This window comes from Lobosporangium transversale, assembly GCF_002105155.1.
Source record: "Lobosporangium transversale strain NRRL 3116 chromosome Unknown BCR41scaffold_13, whole genome shotgun sequence".
Lineage (NCBI taxonomy): Eukaryota > Fungi > Mortierellomycota > Mortierellomycetes > Mortierellales > Mortierellaceae > Lobosporangium > Lobosporangium transversale.
In genome coordinates this window covers 341,076-355,785 of record NW_019028991.1, presented here as the reverse complement: position 1 = coordinate 355,785, position 14,710 = coordinate 341,076, and the positions used below count along the sequence as shown (strand labels likewise).

General features: G+C 41.7%; 7 protein-coding genes across 7 annotated transcripts; 2 read left to right on the top strand and 5 right to left on the bottom strand.

The window, feature by feature from the left end:
• Positions 1 to 975: 975 nt before the first annotated feature.
• BCR41DRAFT_369716 (hypothetical protein) lies at positions 976 to 1,777 on the bottom strand (the record flags this gene model as incomplete). Its single annotated transcript, XM_022026480.1, has 3 exons — positions 976 to 1,400; positions 1,421 to 1,544; positions 1,655 to 1,777. The coding sequence occupies 3 exons, from the start codon at positions 1,775 to 1,777 to the stop codon at positions 976 to 978; spliced, it is 672 nt and encodes a 223-aa protein (XP_021882577.1).
• Positions 1,778 to 2,880: 1,103 nt separating this feature from the next.
• BCR41DRAFT_303659 (Rad52/22 double-strand break repair protein) lies at positions 2,881 to 3,626 on the top strand (the record flags this gene model as incomplete). The annotated part of the gene is made up of 3 exons (XM_022020726.1): positions 2,881 to 3,201; positions 3,298 to 3,354; positions 3,492 to 3,626. The coding sequence occupies 3 exons, from the start codon at positions 2,881 to 2,883 to the stop codon at positions 3,624 to 3,626; spliced, it is 513 nt and encodes a 170-aa protein (XP_021882576.1).
• A 42-nt stretch (positions 3,627 to 3,668) lies between these two features.
• On the top strand, positions 3,669 to 5,237 carry BCR41DRAFT_34136 (hypothetical protein). The gene is made up of 2 exons (XM_022022236.1): positions 3,669 to 4,191; positions 4,321 to 5,237. Exons 1-2 carry the CDS (start codon positions 4,110 to 4,112, stop codon positions 5,169 to 5,171), a joined length of 933 nt encoding a protein of 310 aa, XP_021882575.1. The 5' UTR covers positions 3,669 to 4,109; the 3' UTR covers positions 5,172 to 5,237.
• A 275-nt stretch (positions 5,238 to 5,512) lies between these two features.
• Positions 5,513 to 7,062, bottom strand: BCR41DRAFT_421145 (glyoxylate reductase). The gene is made up of 3 exons (XM_022029988.1): positions 6,847 to 7,062; positions 6,597 to 6,698; positions 5,513 to 6,417 (listed from the first exon to the last, which is right to left on the bottom strand). Exons 1-3 carry the CDS (start codon positions 6,931 to 6,933, stop codon positions 5,554 to 5,556), a joined length of 1,053 nt encoding a protein of 350 aa, XP_021882574.1. The 5' UTR covers positions 6,934 to 7,062; the 3' UTR covers positions 5,513 to 5,553.
• A 54-nt stretch (positions 7,063 to 7,116) lies between these two features.
• Positions 7,117 to 9,719, bottom strand: BCR41DRAFT_34109 (transcription initiation factor TFIID component TAF4 family-domain-containing protein). Its single transcript, XM_022022228.1, has 3 exons — positions 9,178 to 9,719; positions 8,542 to 9,020; positions 7,117 to 8,417 (listed from the first exon to the last, which is right to left on the bottom strand). The coding sequence occupies exons 1-3, from the start codon at positions 9,492 to 9,494 to the stop codon at positions 7,408 to 7,410; spliced, it is 1,806 nt and encodes a 601-aa protein (XP_021882573.1). The 5' UTR covers positions 9,495 to 9,719; the 3' UTR covers positions 7,117 to 7,407.
• A 1,848-nt stretch (positions 9,720 to 11,567) lies between these two features.
• Positions 11,568 to 14,517, bottom strand: BCR41DRAFT_351154 (hypothetical protein). The gene is made up of 6 exons (XM_022023752.1): positions 14,192 to 14,517; positions 13,334 to 13,575; positions 13,110 to 13,168; positions 12,896 to 12,999; positions 12,285 to 12,777; positions 11,568 to 12,180 (listed from the first exon to the last, which is right to left on the bottom strand). Exons 1-6 carry the CDS (start codon positions 14,219 to 14,221, stop codon positions 11,645 to 11,647), a joined length of 1,464 nt encoding a protein of 487 aa, XP_021882572.1. The 5' UTR covers positions 14,222 to 14,517; the 3' UTR covers positions 11,568 to 11,644.
• Positions 14,201 to 14,688, bottom strand: BCR41DRAFT_351153 (hypothetical protein). The gene has a single exon (XM_022023751.1). The coding sequence runs from the start codon at positions 14,556 to 14,558 to the stop codon at positions 14,373 to 14,375; it is 186 nt and encodes a 61-aa protein (XP_021882571.1). The 5' UTR covers positions 14,559 to 14,688; the 3' UTR covers positions 14,201 to 14,372.
• Positions 14,689 to 14,710: the final 22 nt, after the last annotated feature.

Sequence of the window (14,710 nt, the reverse complement as noted above, 5' to 3'; positions counted from 1 at the left end):
GTTGAAGTGGAAAAGTTTGTAGGGGGGTGGTCTCGGACCATAAGCTTTTTTTTTTTTTTTTTTTTTTTTTTTTGGCGGGAGATTGAAGAAGATTGAGATTGGATTTGATTTGAGTTGAGTGCCCTCTCCTTATTCGCCACACATCCATATTGCATATCACTTTCATTTACCCTGTCATATCACCTTAGTTTTCACAACCCAGGAATGGCATATTATTGATCAATCATTAATAGTCGATCGATTGTCCAATGCTCGTATTAGGCTCTCTTCGTGGAATAAAACGCGCTCATAGACAGCTCCTTCCAAGCTAATCCGTACGAGGCTCGACATATGATTTCAATTATGGTGCTCGCTATGGCAAAATCACAACGCCACCGTCGCCAAGAGAGAGGCAAAGCACGTCTTTCTTGTTGCTACTCCTGATGTTCGTACCTCCATCAGTATCTCTGCCTCCTCTAGTTTGAGTTTCATCAGTATTTCATCTGTCAAAATACATCTTCATCCGTAGCGCAAGCCAATATTGCAAAGCACTTGGCAGAAATTGGCAAAGACGAGCTAAACACTCAGGCCAAGTTATCGACCGTCACACATAATGATGATAGGTCACATTTATAAGAGGGCAACAACGCGCAGATGTTTCTCGCTCCCATATTCAGATCGTTCGCAATAATTTTAATTGCTGCTTTAGGTTGAAAACATGCTTGAAAAAGTAGGTTGGTCTCATAAAAATCCGTTAGTAACCTTTCAATACCTTGTGTTGGAGTCCAAGAGTCTAAAAGCAAGTTGTCGCAAAAAAAGTTCAATATCCAAGCGAGCTCTTATCTCTAGATCTTCTTAGTGTTGCCCTCTCTGGCGCTTCTTTACTTGCTATATTAAATTGCTGTCGGTATTGCATCTGGGCGGAGCTTCTGTGGAGGACTTGAGACCCGACCCTTGGAGGTAATCGATTTCACTCTCCTCATTCGTAGCCGACTCTCATTTCACAGGAAAGTGGTCTGGGAGGCCTTTTTGAGGTGAAGGGGGTCTCCGAATACACTGCTGTGGAGCAGTCATGACAACAAAAGCAGTAGCAGAGTGGAATAAAACAGATGATGACTGGGAAGCCCAATATGGCGCTTCGACAGGTACAAGTTGTATATAGTTGTGAAATACCGATGGCAACGAAGTTGTATGCAGGTTTTCTGAGGAGGGTGGAGAATGCATGTACTGGTTTCCAGGAGCATCTAATGAGGACACAAGCTGGCCATCACGTTGCTTAACATTTAATGGAGCAGATACGGCGCCTTGCTGCATTGCCTTGGGCAATAAAAGATCCGTTGGCTTGTCCTTGACGATACCGATGGATGTCGCTCGAGAGATGGTATCCCTGGGTCTTTCTTTAGCAGATGCTCCAGCACAGGCTCCAAATAGCGTTCCGAACCTCCAGGCGTATATTTGCCTTCTTCATCAATATCAGCAAGATTGATATCATATGAAATAACAATTTTCTGAAAAAATTCTAAAATGGACTTGATATCTCGTTTATCTTGACCCATAGTAAATCTCTAAATACCAGCAAAAATTGATGCTCAAAAAATGGGGAAAAAAAGAAAAAAAGAAAAAAAGAAAACGGTATCATTGCGAAATACTTGATTATCCATTGGACTTTCCTTACCTCCCACGCATATAAAGTCTTTCCTCTCATTTTCTCTACCATTTGATAATCTTCGTCCTGCTTTTCGTACTTAACTGGGTGTTTATTGTTATCCATGCTGGTGGCAGTGTGCCGTGTGGACATGATGAGTCCATCGACTATCGAAAACGCAAGTAAGATAGAGAGGGGAGTTTTTGTGCCAATTTTAAATGCTGCTCATGTGAGCGACACAAGAAAAAAAAAAAAGGCATCAATCTGATTTTGCAAAATATATCTTCGTCTTTTAGCGCATTTGCTGTCACGCACTGTTGGAACGGAAGTATTACCACTACTGATACAAATGATTCTCTTCAACAATACGGAAGTCCTAGCCTGCCGTCACATCGCGATGATACAATGTCTCGCACCGAGGGAACGGTAGTTGGCGTATCCATGAAAAGGATATCTTCCCTGGTTACTATTGTTGAAAAGTAAAATGTGACAAGGAAGAGGCTGCAAACTCACACTTTCTTAAAAAAAGAAATGGTTGAGGGTATGGAGAGCGTTGAAATAGCCTTAAGAAAGGGAAGTTGAAAGAAAAGAAAATCTTCTCTTCTGTACTCAGCTATGCCGTCACGAGCTCATAGGGTAGGTTTGGAGATATTTGCAGTCAATTCTTTGCATAGACACAGAGAATGTACCTGTAGGGAAAAGAGCGCTGTTATGTGTATTTCGGAAGCGTGGTAGGCGGGAAGGCATCACTGGGTGGTATGGTTTGAAATGATACGATCAAGAGACAGGGGAAGACTGCTAAGGGGTGATCGCTTCTGGTCTACTTGTAAGGCGGTATAAACGGTTTTAAGATCCCTCCGCGACGCGTATGACTGAAAGCCAAATTCTAGTGAGCGTGCCTGTTCAGCCAATCATGGATAGTGTGAGTGGCTTAGTCCAATTTTCGGTCTTCGACGCGCACGATCCAAAAGCGGCAAAAAATTGTTTCCCTCCGTTGCCACCAAAAAGCAAACCTTGTGTCATTAATAACATTCCACCATCTTTGAGAATTCATATTTTTGTACTTCTTTCCTCTTCAAATTGTCCACAATAAGAATTGCATCCCACTTTATTCTAATCACATCTCCTTTCCCGTAGTGCCCATGATTTTAAAAGCCGAACCAGGCACATCTACCAATCTCTTCAGTTCGTCGTCTGCATCTCTGACCAACAGCAGCAATAACCCATTCATCGACACCGCTGATATTCAAACCAACATGTCACGCCTATCGCAAACAAACCCTACAAAGTTGATCGACTTTACGCCTGAAGAGAAGGCTCGACTCAGTGTAGACCTGCCTAAATACTTGCGTCCCGAATTCGCTTCAACGCGTGCTGGTCCTGGCCGGTCCACGCTCACTTATATTGAGGGTTGGAGGATCAAGAATCTGGCCAATAAACTCTTTGGATTTGATGGATGGAGTTCTGCTATCACTGATGTCACAGTAGATTTCCTTGATATTGATCATGAGGGCAGAATATCCCTCGGCGTTTCCATCATGGTCAGAGTTACGCTCAAGGACGGAACTTTTCACGAGGTTGGTAGATTTATTAAAAATATAAACAGCATACAGATCACCCTATCAAAAATTTATCTAACAAAACAATTTTTTTTTTTTTTTTTTTATTTTTAGGATATTGGATATGGCTCTTCAGAGAATCAGAAAAGCAAAGCATCTTCATTTGAAAAGGTTTGTAGATTAAAGAAAAAAAAAAAAAAAAAAAAAAAAAAAGTCAAAGGAATCCAGAATGCATTAAATTTTATGTCTGGAAAGATAGTAACTAGCTTAATATTAAAATACGTGGCACACTCCAATATCTTTTGTAGGCTAAAAAAGAGGCAACAACAGACGCACTTAAGCGGGCGTTGACGTCTTTTGGCAATGTTTTGGGCACATGCTTATATGACAAGAACTTTTGCAAGTATCTGAGTATGCAAAAAGTCGATAAGGTTAATATCTAACTGACATGGGGTTCTTATTTGAAAAGTAAAAATGTATAAAAAAAAAAAAAGAAGCATAAATGAATTTTTTGTTTTTGTGATATTCATTAGCCAAGATTTGATGATAAGGAAATCTTTTATAATGATTCAACTGAGGCACAACCTTCGTCTCCAACAGGTCATACAAATCAGCAGAGTCATCAGCCGCAACAACATCAAAATCAACATCAACAACAACAGCAGCAACAGCAGCAACAGCCTTATCAGAACTATAACCAGAACCAGAACCAGAACCAGAACCAGAACCAACGGAATCAACAAACAACTTATAGCGCTAAATCTTCAATCACACCATATGATAAACGAGCAGATACCTTACAGCCAAACACATCAAATCATAGTGTTACATTCACCAACAAGCAATCTCATCCTTTATCCACAGGACAGCCACCGAATAGGGTATCAGCTACAGTGCCTTTAAATCAGCCCAAACCTATAGAGGCGATGACAACGCCAAACTTCGGTGGCCAGAATATGCCCTCGAACCAAAACAGCTCGAACTCAGTGCTTGAGCCTGAAGATGATGGTAAGCAGCATTAAGCGTTCTACTAACAATCTGACTGGCCCAGGTTGATTTTCATTTCATCTCTAAAAGCAGCCGTGCCTTTTTTCTTTTTCTTTTTTTTTTTTTTTTTTTTTTTTTTTTTGTGTTCAGATGATTTGTTCTTCGGTGCTGATATTGAGGACACCAAAGCATCTCAACCGGAAAGTCCTCGCTTTTCGGATTTTGATATTGAAATGGATACCACAGAGATCATGCCAGAAGATTCTCCCGTCAGAATGAAGTCGGGTGAAGTATCGACAGGAACCCCAGTTTTGAGGCGTTCCGGATCACTCAATAGGTCAACGAGCAGTCCTTCTCTAGTGCAGACAACGCCGACGAAAACATCGACAAATCCACAGTTGTTTCAGCTACAAGGACAAAAGTCAGTACCGTTCAACATGCCAACACCTATCAGTAACAATGCCAATAGTGGTCCTGGCGGACAGAATAATCAGGTGCACCAAGATGATAATCCTTTTGTTTCCAAGCAAACGTCTTTGACAACGGCCGCAGCAACAAAATCCATGTCGTCATCATCATCTTCAATATTATCAACACCACCCTCATCTTCACCTCGTAACAACGTCACATATCATGCAACGACATCCCCATCCAGCATCAACACTAGACATTCTCAAAACCCACAGCAGCAGCAACAGCAGCAGCGAACAGGTAGCTCCACAAAAACACAAGGAACCATGAGCGCGCTCAAGACACCAGCGGCGAATGGTAATAGGAATGTGTTTTTGGCTAATAGCATGGCATCTTCACCATCAGCAGCATCACCGCCATCACCATCGGCGTCGTCATATGGAGCCTTATCATCCTTCAAGTTTAGCAAAGCGGCTCCGGGCCAAAAAACGGCAACGACTACTCCATCAGCCAATCAGCACGATATTCAGTTTTCAAAGGTGGCTCAAGGCACGGGGCTGAAACGGCCTCTAGGCATGATCGTCAAGTAAGTGTGCTTTTGTCTATCGTGATACTGTGATTAAGGTTTAGCATACTGTTAAGGATGTCTGTTACTTACCCATGACTTTTTTTTTTTTTTTTTTTTTTTCTTTTTTATTCTTTATTCTTAATGTTATTATTACTTACTATCGTTGCTATTTCAAAAGCAATGCTGCTGACACACATGCCACTGCTGCGCACAAAGAACCGCGCCTAGGATGAGCCAGTCCAAATTAGCAACTAACAAAAAAAAAAAAAAAAAAAAAAGTAATTGTGAAGATAGTATTTTCTTTAAGTTTTTTGCCATAGCTTTGATATTTGCTCCATTGAAATAAAAATCTTCAATTAAAATACTTGATGTTGTTTATTTGGGTTTGTAAAGATAATGAAGAGCTAGGGTAGTGTTCCTTTTTTGTTAAAATTATTGACAGGGGTGAGCAAAGATCCTGTGGAGAAGTAGAGGTCGATGTTTTTCATGCTTAAGGTCTCCATCTTAGTGATGGTCTCGATAGTGAACGCACCTAGATGGGGCATCAATGCAACGTTCATGTTCTTCAAAAGCTTTGGGTGGACCTTGGGTTCGTTCTCATAGACATCTAAGCCTGCACCGGCCAGATGACCGGATTCTAAAGCTTGAACTAAAGCTTCCTCATCCACAACGGGTCCTCGTGATGTGTTGATCAAGTAAGAGCCTTGTTTCATCTTGAGAAATTGGTCTTTTCCAAACAGATGATGGGTCTCTGGAGAGAGCGGGACATGAATCGAGACTACGTCTGCGGTCTGTAAGAGTTGATCCAGTGAAGCAACATACTCGACATCTCTCAAGAAAGAATATTCTTTTTCTGTTGTATTTTCTGAAGGAGAAGAGGGGATGGAGATGGGACGGCGATTATAGTAGATTACCTTCATCCCCAAGCTCAACGCACGTTTGGCGACCGCTTTTCCGATTCCACCCAAGCCCACGATGCCGAGAGTCATGTTTGTAGGATCACGACCAATCCTGGGTTTCTGAGTCGGCGTCAGACCGTTACGCATTGCATACTCGATTTCGTAGTAACGACGAAGGGTGCTCAACATCAAGAGGATTGTTGCATCTGCTGTGGCATCATCCACAACTCCAGGGGTGTTGGTGACCCATTGTTTATTGCGAGTGGCCACAACTACATCTACAAAATCGTATCCAGCCCCAACACTGCTGATCAATTCAAGGCCAGGGGAAAATAAGCCGAGTAAAGGTCCATCAACTCGTCCAAGGGTCTATTATGAGGGTAAATAATAAAATAATAATAAATAAAAAAAAAAAAAAAAAAAAAGAAGAGAGGGGTTGGTCAATGATATAAAATTCTATTAAAAAAAAAATAAAAAAAAATAAAAAAAAAATAATAATAATAATAAATAATGAGGATAAGGATGTCTCACTCGTTTGTTCAAATTACATAATGTGAAGCATATCCTCGATACAGGGCCTTGAAGGTGAGACCCTGGCGTTTAGCATTCTTGAGTTGTTCCTCCAATAGTTCCCGAGTTGATCCTGCATACTAATTATTGCCCCATAGTCGTGTGAAAAAAAAAAGAAAAAAAAAAAAAAAGATTATCAATCCTCTTCTTCTTTTTTTCTTTTTCTTTTTTATCCTTATGTATGATATTAGTGACATTAGCCACAAAATGCCTTGAATTCTCTTTTACATAGATGTTGTATTTTGCCGCAAGTTCAGCTTCCTGTGCCTTTGCATGACGGACAGTGCCCATGAAAAGAATATTTTCCTTAGTCATTATGGTCAATAAGCTGAAATTTTGAAAAGAAAAAGTTATAGACAGGAGAAAGAAAGATTGGAGAAGTGTTTGAAAGGGGAAATAAATAGTCTTGGTCAAGAGAAGGATAAAAGGAGGAGAATAAGAAGGGCAAAAAAAAAAAATAAAAAAAAAAAGAACACTCTTTTTTGTCCCCCCTTCCCCCGCCCCCCATCAATGTCGTTTCTCGGATATTCTCTTTCTCCATTAATAATCAACTCAACTCCTTAACTGACGAAAGCTTAACCATTTATCTGTGGTGATCGGAGTGTGTGTGCGACCAAAAGATTAAATTTTAACTACATGTTACATTTTTCAACAGTCTTGCATTTAGCAAGCATGCATTCGTCCCCATTTAGTCCATGTAGTATTTATAAATGTAGAAGAATGTATAATAGCACTTGCTCTCCAAGCGGGGTTTTTCCTGATTGAGTAGAACAGAAATTAAGCGGTTTTTTACTTGAGCCACTTCACATAACTTTTAATCAGCACTCTCTGACCACTGCCCTCTCCTCCTCCACCACCACGGTCACGCTCCAGACAGAATAACGCATCCTTCACATTGACTTTACGTGCTGTATCCCGCAAGAGACTGGAGGAACGGCCTACTGTTGAAGGTGGCAAGATCATGGACCCACCTCCTGCTCCTACACCTCTTGACACCAAAGATGATGCTACTCCAGATGTCAAAGCGTTTGATGATCCAATTCCACTCACTCCTGCATTAGAACCTGCCAATGTTGTAGATCCACGTGAAAGGCTTGGTTTGGTTGAGCCACTATTGCCAATACCTCCTACAGAAACGCCTCCTGACGCTGAAGGCGATCCAGCATTAGCCGCTACTCCAGAGGCTCCCGGCGTTGAAACAGACGGCAACGGTGATGCAGCACCTCCATCATTGCCACTATTTCCAAAGCCTCCTGTGCCACCTCCCCCTCCACCGCTAGCTCCAGTACCACCCATCATCCATGAATATGTACGCCCACTACCTCCAGCGAATCCTAATGCTGTTTGATTGGCGACCTTTTTCCTTGCTTCTTCTGTCATATTCCTTGCACTTACACCCGGTCCACCTTCCTTCTGTTTCTTACCCTTCTTGACACTCGATCCCCCTCCCCCTCCTGCTCCTCCTATTCCTCCACGGAGGAGTTCTCCATTCTCGTCCAGGTCTTCTCCAGCAGCCAATCTCCTCTCACGTTCTGCTATCTGTTCTTTACGTTTAGTCTCTTCCTCGCGCTCTACACGTTCAATTGCCAGGAGCTGCTTCTTGACATCCTGAGAGACCGCTACTTTGTACATGGCGTGTTCTTCATCATACATGGGTGGTGGTGCAGTGGCTAATGACCGGCCGCGATGTTTCGAAGCCAAAATCATTTGTTCTGCAAGACCTCGGAGTCGTTCCTGTGTTGCCATTGCCAAGTATGCAATCACATCCGTATCTACATTTTCTAGCTTATGTGAGTCCGCTGTATAAAGCAACATAAAGTTGAATATATATAAACGATTAGAATTACTATCATATAAATATATATCGGCGCAGTGCAGGTTAGCAGTCTTTTTTTTTTTTTTTTTTTTTTTTTTGTCTCTTACCTATACGATCAACAATGGTTTTCAGAAGCTTGGTGTTCACAAAATTCTGAATCCGTGTCCGATCCTGACCATCACCTCCACTTGTCTTTGAGAATCCATCGTTATCACGCATGATATTGTCGGACTCTTCTTTTAAATCAACACCCACATAGCCCATGACATCCGTGATATTATCATAGTTGACTCTCTCAACACCCGTACCCTGACCAGTAGAGGACTTGCTTGCCCCTCCAAACGTCCCTGCACCACCGCCACTACCTCCGCCTCCTGTTGCTCCCAATGCCCCTGTTCCACTTGTCGCTGCCGCCTTTTGTTGACCAGGAAGGGATACACGACCAAATACTCCTGGACTGGCCGCACTTGCTGGTGTGGCAATTCCAGAAGTAGAAGGAAACATGGGCGATGAGGCTGCAGAAGGTCCATTGCTTCCTGCCACAATGTTCTGATGCTCTGTCTTTACTCTTTTTGAAGCCATTTTGCTATTTTATCAAGAACAATATCCATGCAGAAAAAAAAAAAAAAAAAAAAAAAAACCAAAGCTTTGTGTGTTAGAAAGATAAGCTTGAAAACAATAATAGTAATAGTAATAATAGTAATAGTCATAATACAGTAATAATAGTAGTATTGAGTATGTACCTATCAGAAGTCGTGCTAGAGGTGCTTGCATTATCAGTATTCCTCTTGCGTACAGGAGCCGACAGTAGAGCATTAGCTGATGTTGGAGGCAGGCTGGTAGAGACAGATCCTGAGACTGCCTGTTGTGAAGCACTCGGTAAATTCATATTACTTGCTGAAGTAGATGGTAAACTAATCCCCGCAGTCGAAACTGAACCAGGAGTTGGTGCTGAGCTTTCCATCGCAGCCGATTGACCGGCCCTGATCTGCGAGTTTTGTGAAGCTGCTGATGGAGTAGGAAGAGAAACAGAGCCAATTGAGGCCTGATTTGCTGCCATTGTAGGAGAAGATCCATTGGGTACTTGTTGCGACCCATCTCCTGTGATTGATGATCGTGCTCCATGCCTCCTCCTAATACCATCCAAAATCTCAAACTGTGCAGGATCCAAAAGCTGCCTTGCGCGTGCTAAAAATTCGTTTGGCGTCACAGCATTGGTCTAGCCCAAATCACATGAAAAGTGGTACATGTCAGTTTTTTTTTTTTTTTTTTTTTTTTTTTTTTTGGGAACAAAAAGATTTCGACTCTGATGACGATAGTGTCTGAGGCATTTTGTTCATAGATTGTAGATAATAAATTCCATGGCCCTGAGGGTCCTTGTTATCTATAAAAAAAAAAAAAAAAAAAAAAAAAGAAAAGATTTCGACTCTGCTTCTTTGTTAAGCTTCTCACCTGAAGCAATGCAAACAGATTTCTCAGTTGTGCTCCTGTTGCTGGTGAGATCGAGCTGAGTATATGATGAAGAGGAGAACCAGCCTGTGCTATTGGTATAGTCGTCGCTCCGGCTAAAACAACAGTAAATGAAAGAAAGTTCGTGTCAATTTTCGCCTGTTATTATGTTAACAAGTGATCTCTAGAAATAATAATAATAATAAAAAAAAAAAAAGGAAACTGACCCGTGGATGGTACTAGGGTCGCAGATGAGGGCGGCCTGGCAACAGCAGGTGTTGTTGTCGATCCATTGGGAACCGCAGGGTTAGGACGCGGCTGTGTCTGTGGGAACCCTGTTGGAGGCATCTGTACATTAGCCTGAGAAGGGCGAGGAGTTGTGGGTAGACTCAAAGCTTGTGGTTGCTGCTGGAGTGACTGTTGCTGTTGTTGGGATGGGTGTGAAGGTGCTGTATATATAGGTCTAGGCGTGGCAACTTGGGGTAAATGCTGCGGAGTTTGTGGCTGTTGTGGTTGCTGTTGTTGAGCCGACCGAGGTAAGGCTATTGATGACTGCTGCATTCTGTTCTGCATTTGTTGGCCGGTTGGGGATGCCTGCGATATAATAGGCGATGCTTGAGGTGATTGCGAGGGGTGGGATGGTGTTGAGGCTGCTGAATGAGATTGTGGAAGTGCTAATGACCCAGTGTGTCCAATCAGCTGAGCAGAAGGTTGTTGCTGCTGCAACAAGAGTCTCTGTTGGTCCTGAAGCTGTTGATGCTGTAACATAGGCGACAGCTTTTGAGGAGAGTGTACTGACGTGAATGGAATGGTAGAAGCGTGCTGAGGTTGTGATGGAGGTAAGTGAAGCGTTCCTATCGTACTATTAGGAATGGTATCAGCGCTAGTATTGGCCGAGGTGTTGACTCCTGAAAAATCATCAGCAAACAGATCGTCCAAGTCCTCCATGATGTTCCCTTGTACATTGCTATTCAGAGTTCCGTCTGAATGCTGAACATTGCTAATTCCAAGGGGGAACTCTGAAGACAGCAGTTCATCCACAGTATGGTGCATCAATGAAACCCCAGGTTGTCCATGTGGATCTTGTGATGTATGAAGGTGCTGCTGCTGCTGCTGTTGACCATGACCAAGGGCCGAAGACGTATTAATATTGACATTACTTCCAGCACCGTTGTGGCTGTGATTGATATTGTTTGTGTTGTTATTGTTGGACATTGTGGTTTCTCCGTGCAGGATTTGTTTTAAGGATGGGATGGATCTATAAATTGAGTGATGGTGTGGGGTTCGTCTTTGTAGGAATGCGCGCCCTTGCTTTCTCTTCCAATCAGCGCCTGTTTTGTGTCCTGCAATGTTCGTGCCACTGCTGTTGTAAACTGCTACTGTTTAGATGCTACACATTGACAATGGCCTGGCTGGCTCAAGTGCGATCTGGCGTGACATGGACAGTAATAATTGATCAAAGAGTTATTTTGTCATAAGAGAAAAAGGGTAAGTTCAGCACAATCTCGACTGAGTGACGTCACTTTTTTTTTTTTTTTTTTTTTTATTTTAAAAAAAAGATGCTCATATTGAATATTGCACAACTCACATATTTTTTTATTTTTTTTTTCTTTTGGATATGGTCATTACAGTTGATGGTCATGAAATAGGTCATTAAAATCCATACTTGCCCTCTTTTTTTTTTTTTTTTTTTCTTTTTTTTATGCCGATGAGATATGTCAATCCACGCTAAATGATGATCTTAAAACCTGCTTGTCATTATCATGCACGCTTTGACTTCTTCTTTCTTGTCGCTGCTGCTGCTGCTCTTGTCGTGATTCCTGATTCAGTCTTCTTAGTTCCGATTTTCTTTGGTACAACTTCAGATACTTCTTCCTCTTCCTCCTCAGCACCGATATCATAGCCTTGAGCCTTGGCCGAGTCATTAACTTCTTCTTCTGCCTCGCCATCATCTTCATTGTGGCTCACGCCCTCAACATCACTATCGTTCCAGTTGTTCACGAATCCATTGTCTTCTGACCCTGAACGGTTGACATGGTCTTCATTGAGTTGAAGATTAGGCACTCGCTCAGGACCGTTGTTCTCCACATTAAATTCGTCCTGTCGAGAGTGGTTAGCTAAATGAGGCGAACGTCGACCAGTGGGGGCAGGGGAAGGGTCGCGAGATAAAGGAAGTGGCATTCCCTGTGCCCGAAGCAAAGTCTGTTCAGGTGTCGACGGAGGCTGAAGACCCTGTGCAGCCAAGCGAGCTTTTCTACGCGATGGGTTAAAAAAGTTGCACTTTGGGCAGACGTATTCTAAATGAATGCGAAAACTAGGTTTAGTAAAAAAAAAAAAAAAAAAAAAAAAAAAAAGCTCAACCCTCTCTACTTCTTATATGAGTCTATTAAGGCAAACTTACGGATATCCTCTATTTCCTGAGGTAGGGCAAGTCCATTATGGGCATAGCATTGTCCACAAATCAGAGCGTACTTCGTATCTGGCCCCTCGTCTCCAACGATCACATCAACAATCTTGTCATACCAATGTCTCTCTGTGCTGGGTGGTGCATATGGAGGTGACCTACCCCCATTGGAGTGCGTATGTGCTGGGTTAAACTGATGCATTTGAGGACCTTGAATTCCTTGAGGCCCTCTGGGTCCACTCTGAGGGCCCGGGCCCATATGAGGTGGCTGTTGATGGTGTTGCTGTTGCACTCCTGACGAGACTCCTAATTGACGTCCTTGATTCATAGGCATTCCCTGGGTATTTGCAACACCAGGTCCTTGGCGCTGTCGAAGACCAGGATCCATCATATTAGTTTGATGAGGTCGAGACTGCCCATTCTGTAGAGCAGGGACGGGCTTTCCATCAAGGCCAACGGATTTTTGACTTGCTGATCTTTGAGAAGCAGGCTGCCAATTTTTTTTTTTTTTTTTTTTTTTTTATATTTAAAGGAAGTTAGTCATTTGAGAAGTTTCAATTTTACAATATGCAGTGTACATGTGGATAATGACAAAGAGATCACTTTACGTCGTAACGCTCCAGAAGAGTCTTTGTTGAGTAGTATGCAGTCTTTTTCTTGAGCTCCTCGACTTTGAGTCTTTGATCCGCTCTGAGTAAATTAAGCTGGATTTCTATACATTCAAGTCAAGTAGATTGTCAAAACAAAGATTGTCAGCATAATTGATCTTTAATTCTAAAACATATCATATTGGCTGCATAGTCACTATTCTTGTGAACAAACCTTCATTCGACTTTGCACGCTTGTACCAAACAGTGATCAAAAAGCGGCCTACGAAAAATCTAAAGGAGATACATTTCAATATGGAAGACATATATACCTGCGTTAGTATGTCCGAAAACAATGAAGATAATGTATACTTTTGTTTGTAAATTGCATACGATCGTTTCAATGCTGTTCTGCATGTATTTAAAAAAAAAAAAAAAAAAAAAAAATCATGTGCTTACATTGGTAGACCAAGGAGAACAGGCGAGAGACTTAGTGCCCAGAATTGAGGGTCATTTTGGTATTTTTGATGAAGATATAATGCAAAGACTGCTGTATATAGAATCCATATAAAAATTGAGTAGGTCATCCAATGACCCAGCAGTCGTCTCTCCCGTACATGAATGGCCGAGAGTCTCAATTCTGCTTTCCGGATGTTGCTGTCGAGATCTGATAGGATTTTTTCATAGTCAGAATCATTGCTCTATTAATTTTCATATATTTGCATAATAGAGGAAAGTAATGAAAGATGGTTGGGTATTAATAACTTCTATGCAATAAAAATAAAAAAAATAAATAAAAAAATAAAAAAAAAAAAAAGTATAAGGAGCATATGAAAGAGTGCCTAGATTAAGGCGTTTCAACTGTGTCAATTGTGTTCCGCCCAAGTGTTGCGACGTGGCAGGACATCCAAAGGGTGCTGAGGGCCTAAGATGAAAAATCATCAAATTCTTTCTTTCTCTTCCCATAATACACACACTATGCGGTCATCGTGCGCAGATTCAACTCTTCTTGCATTCATTAATAATGTTGACGGGTCTGCCAAATGAACTTTTCAAGATTCCCAAATTGAGATTCTGCTCGAGCAAATGTCCGTAGCGAGACTCAATGCTTGTAGACTTTGCAAACCACAGACGCTCTGTCAAATCCTCCACCTTTGTGGCGTGCGCGCGCATGTATTATTATTTAATATAGTCCACAATTTACTCGGCCGTCATCCCTTCTTTTTGGCCAGCCACTACAGATAATCAGTCCTTCCTTAAAGTCGGGAGAAATGCAATGGGTCGAGTCATTAGATCAATTGTGGATGTCCACCTTACCTGACGAAGCCTTGAGATGATTCCTCCCATGGTTGTGTGATTCAGAAAAATATATAAAAAAAGAGAGGTGGAAAGAGAGGATAGACGTGTATAGAAATTGATTTTTTTTTTTTTTATGTTCTTTTCTTTTCTTTTCTTTATAATTATCTTGGTTAAAACGGAGTCTTTAGCAAATGGTCATTCAGAATAGTAACAATAACAATGAAAAATAAAATAAAATAAAAAAAGACGTAACGGGGGTGGAGTGTGGAGGAAAAGGAAAGGGAGAGAGTAAGGAATAAAAAAAGAGAGACGAGTAAAATATAAAGAATGAAAGGAAATCATTGAATGGATGAGCAGAATATCTTTTGCGGCAGCCCAAGAGCATTTTTTGGTTTTTTCTTTTTTTCTTTTTCCTTCTGTCGCATGATCTCCACACGAGCAAAGGCTGCGACGAAGTCTGAGTCCAAGGGAAAAAAATAAAGCTGAATATGCGAATGCTACGTTTAATAATGATGCTCTGGATGATATGCCATCATT

What these genes read in the sequence shown, in the direction of transcription:
- BCR41DRAFT_351153 (XM_022023751.1), bottom strand. Translation starts at nt 14,558, where the DNA reads ATGCTCTTGGGCTGCCGCAAAAGATATTCTGCTCATCCATTCAATGAT.
- BCR41DRAFT_34136 (XM_022022236.1), top strand. Translation starts at nt 4,110, where the DNA reads ATGACAACGCCAAACTTCGGTGGCCAGAATATGCCCTCGAACCAAAAC. An exon ending in GCTTGAGCCTGAAGATGATG is followed by an intron (nt 4,192 to 4,320) that starts GTAAGCAGCATT and finishes TTTTGTGTTCAG; the next exon opens with ATGATTTGTTCTTCGGTGCT.
- BCR41DRAFT_34109 (XM_022022228.1), bottom strand. Translation starts at nt 9,494, where the DNA reads ATGGCAGCAAATCAGGCCTCAATTGGCTCTGTTTCTCTTCCTACTCCA. An exon ending in TCTAGCACGACTTCTGATAG is followed by an intron (nt 9,021 to 9,177) that starts GTACATACTCAA and finishes TTGATAAAATAG; the next exon opens with CAAAATGGCTTCAAAAAGAG. An exon ending in AACCATTGTTGATCGTATAG is followed by an intron (nt 8,418 to 8,541) that starts GTAAGAGACAAA and finishes TGCTTTATACAG; the next exon opens with CGGACTCACATAAGCTAGAA.
- BCR41DRAFT_351154 (XM_022023752.1), bottom strand. Translation starts at nt 14,221, where the DNA reads ATGGGAGGAATCATCTCAAGGCTTCGTCAG. An exon ending in GTTCTCCTTGGTCTACCAAT is followed by an intron (nt 13,169 to 13,333) that starts GTAAGCACATGA and finishes TATCTCCTTTAG; the next exon opens with ATTTTTCGTAGGCCGCTTTT. An exon ending in CTCTTCTGGAGCGTTACGAC is followed by an intron (nt 12,778 to 12,895) that starts GTAAAGTGATCT and finishes AAAAATTGGCAG; the next exon opens with CCTGCTTCTCAAAGATCAGC.
- BCR41DRAFT_421145 (XM_022029988.1), bottom strand. Translation starts at nt 6,933, where the DNA reads ATGACTAAGGAAAATATTCTTTTCATGGGCACTGTCCGTCATGCAAAG. An exon ending in CGGCAAAATACAACATCTAT is followed by an intron (nt 6,699 to 6,846) that starts GTAAAAGAGAAT and finishes GGCAATAATTAG; the next exon opens with TATGCAGGATCAACTCGGGA. An exon ending in GAGGATATGCTTCACATTAT is followed by an intron (nt 6,418 to 6,596) that starts GTAATTTGAACA and finishes CCCTCATAATAG; the next exon opens with ACCCTTGGACGAGTTGATGG.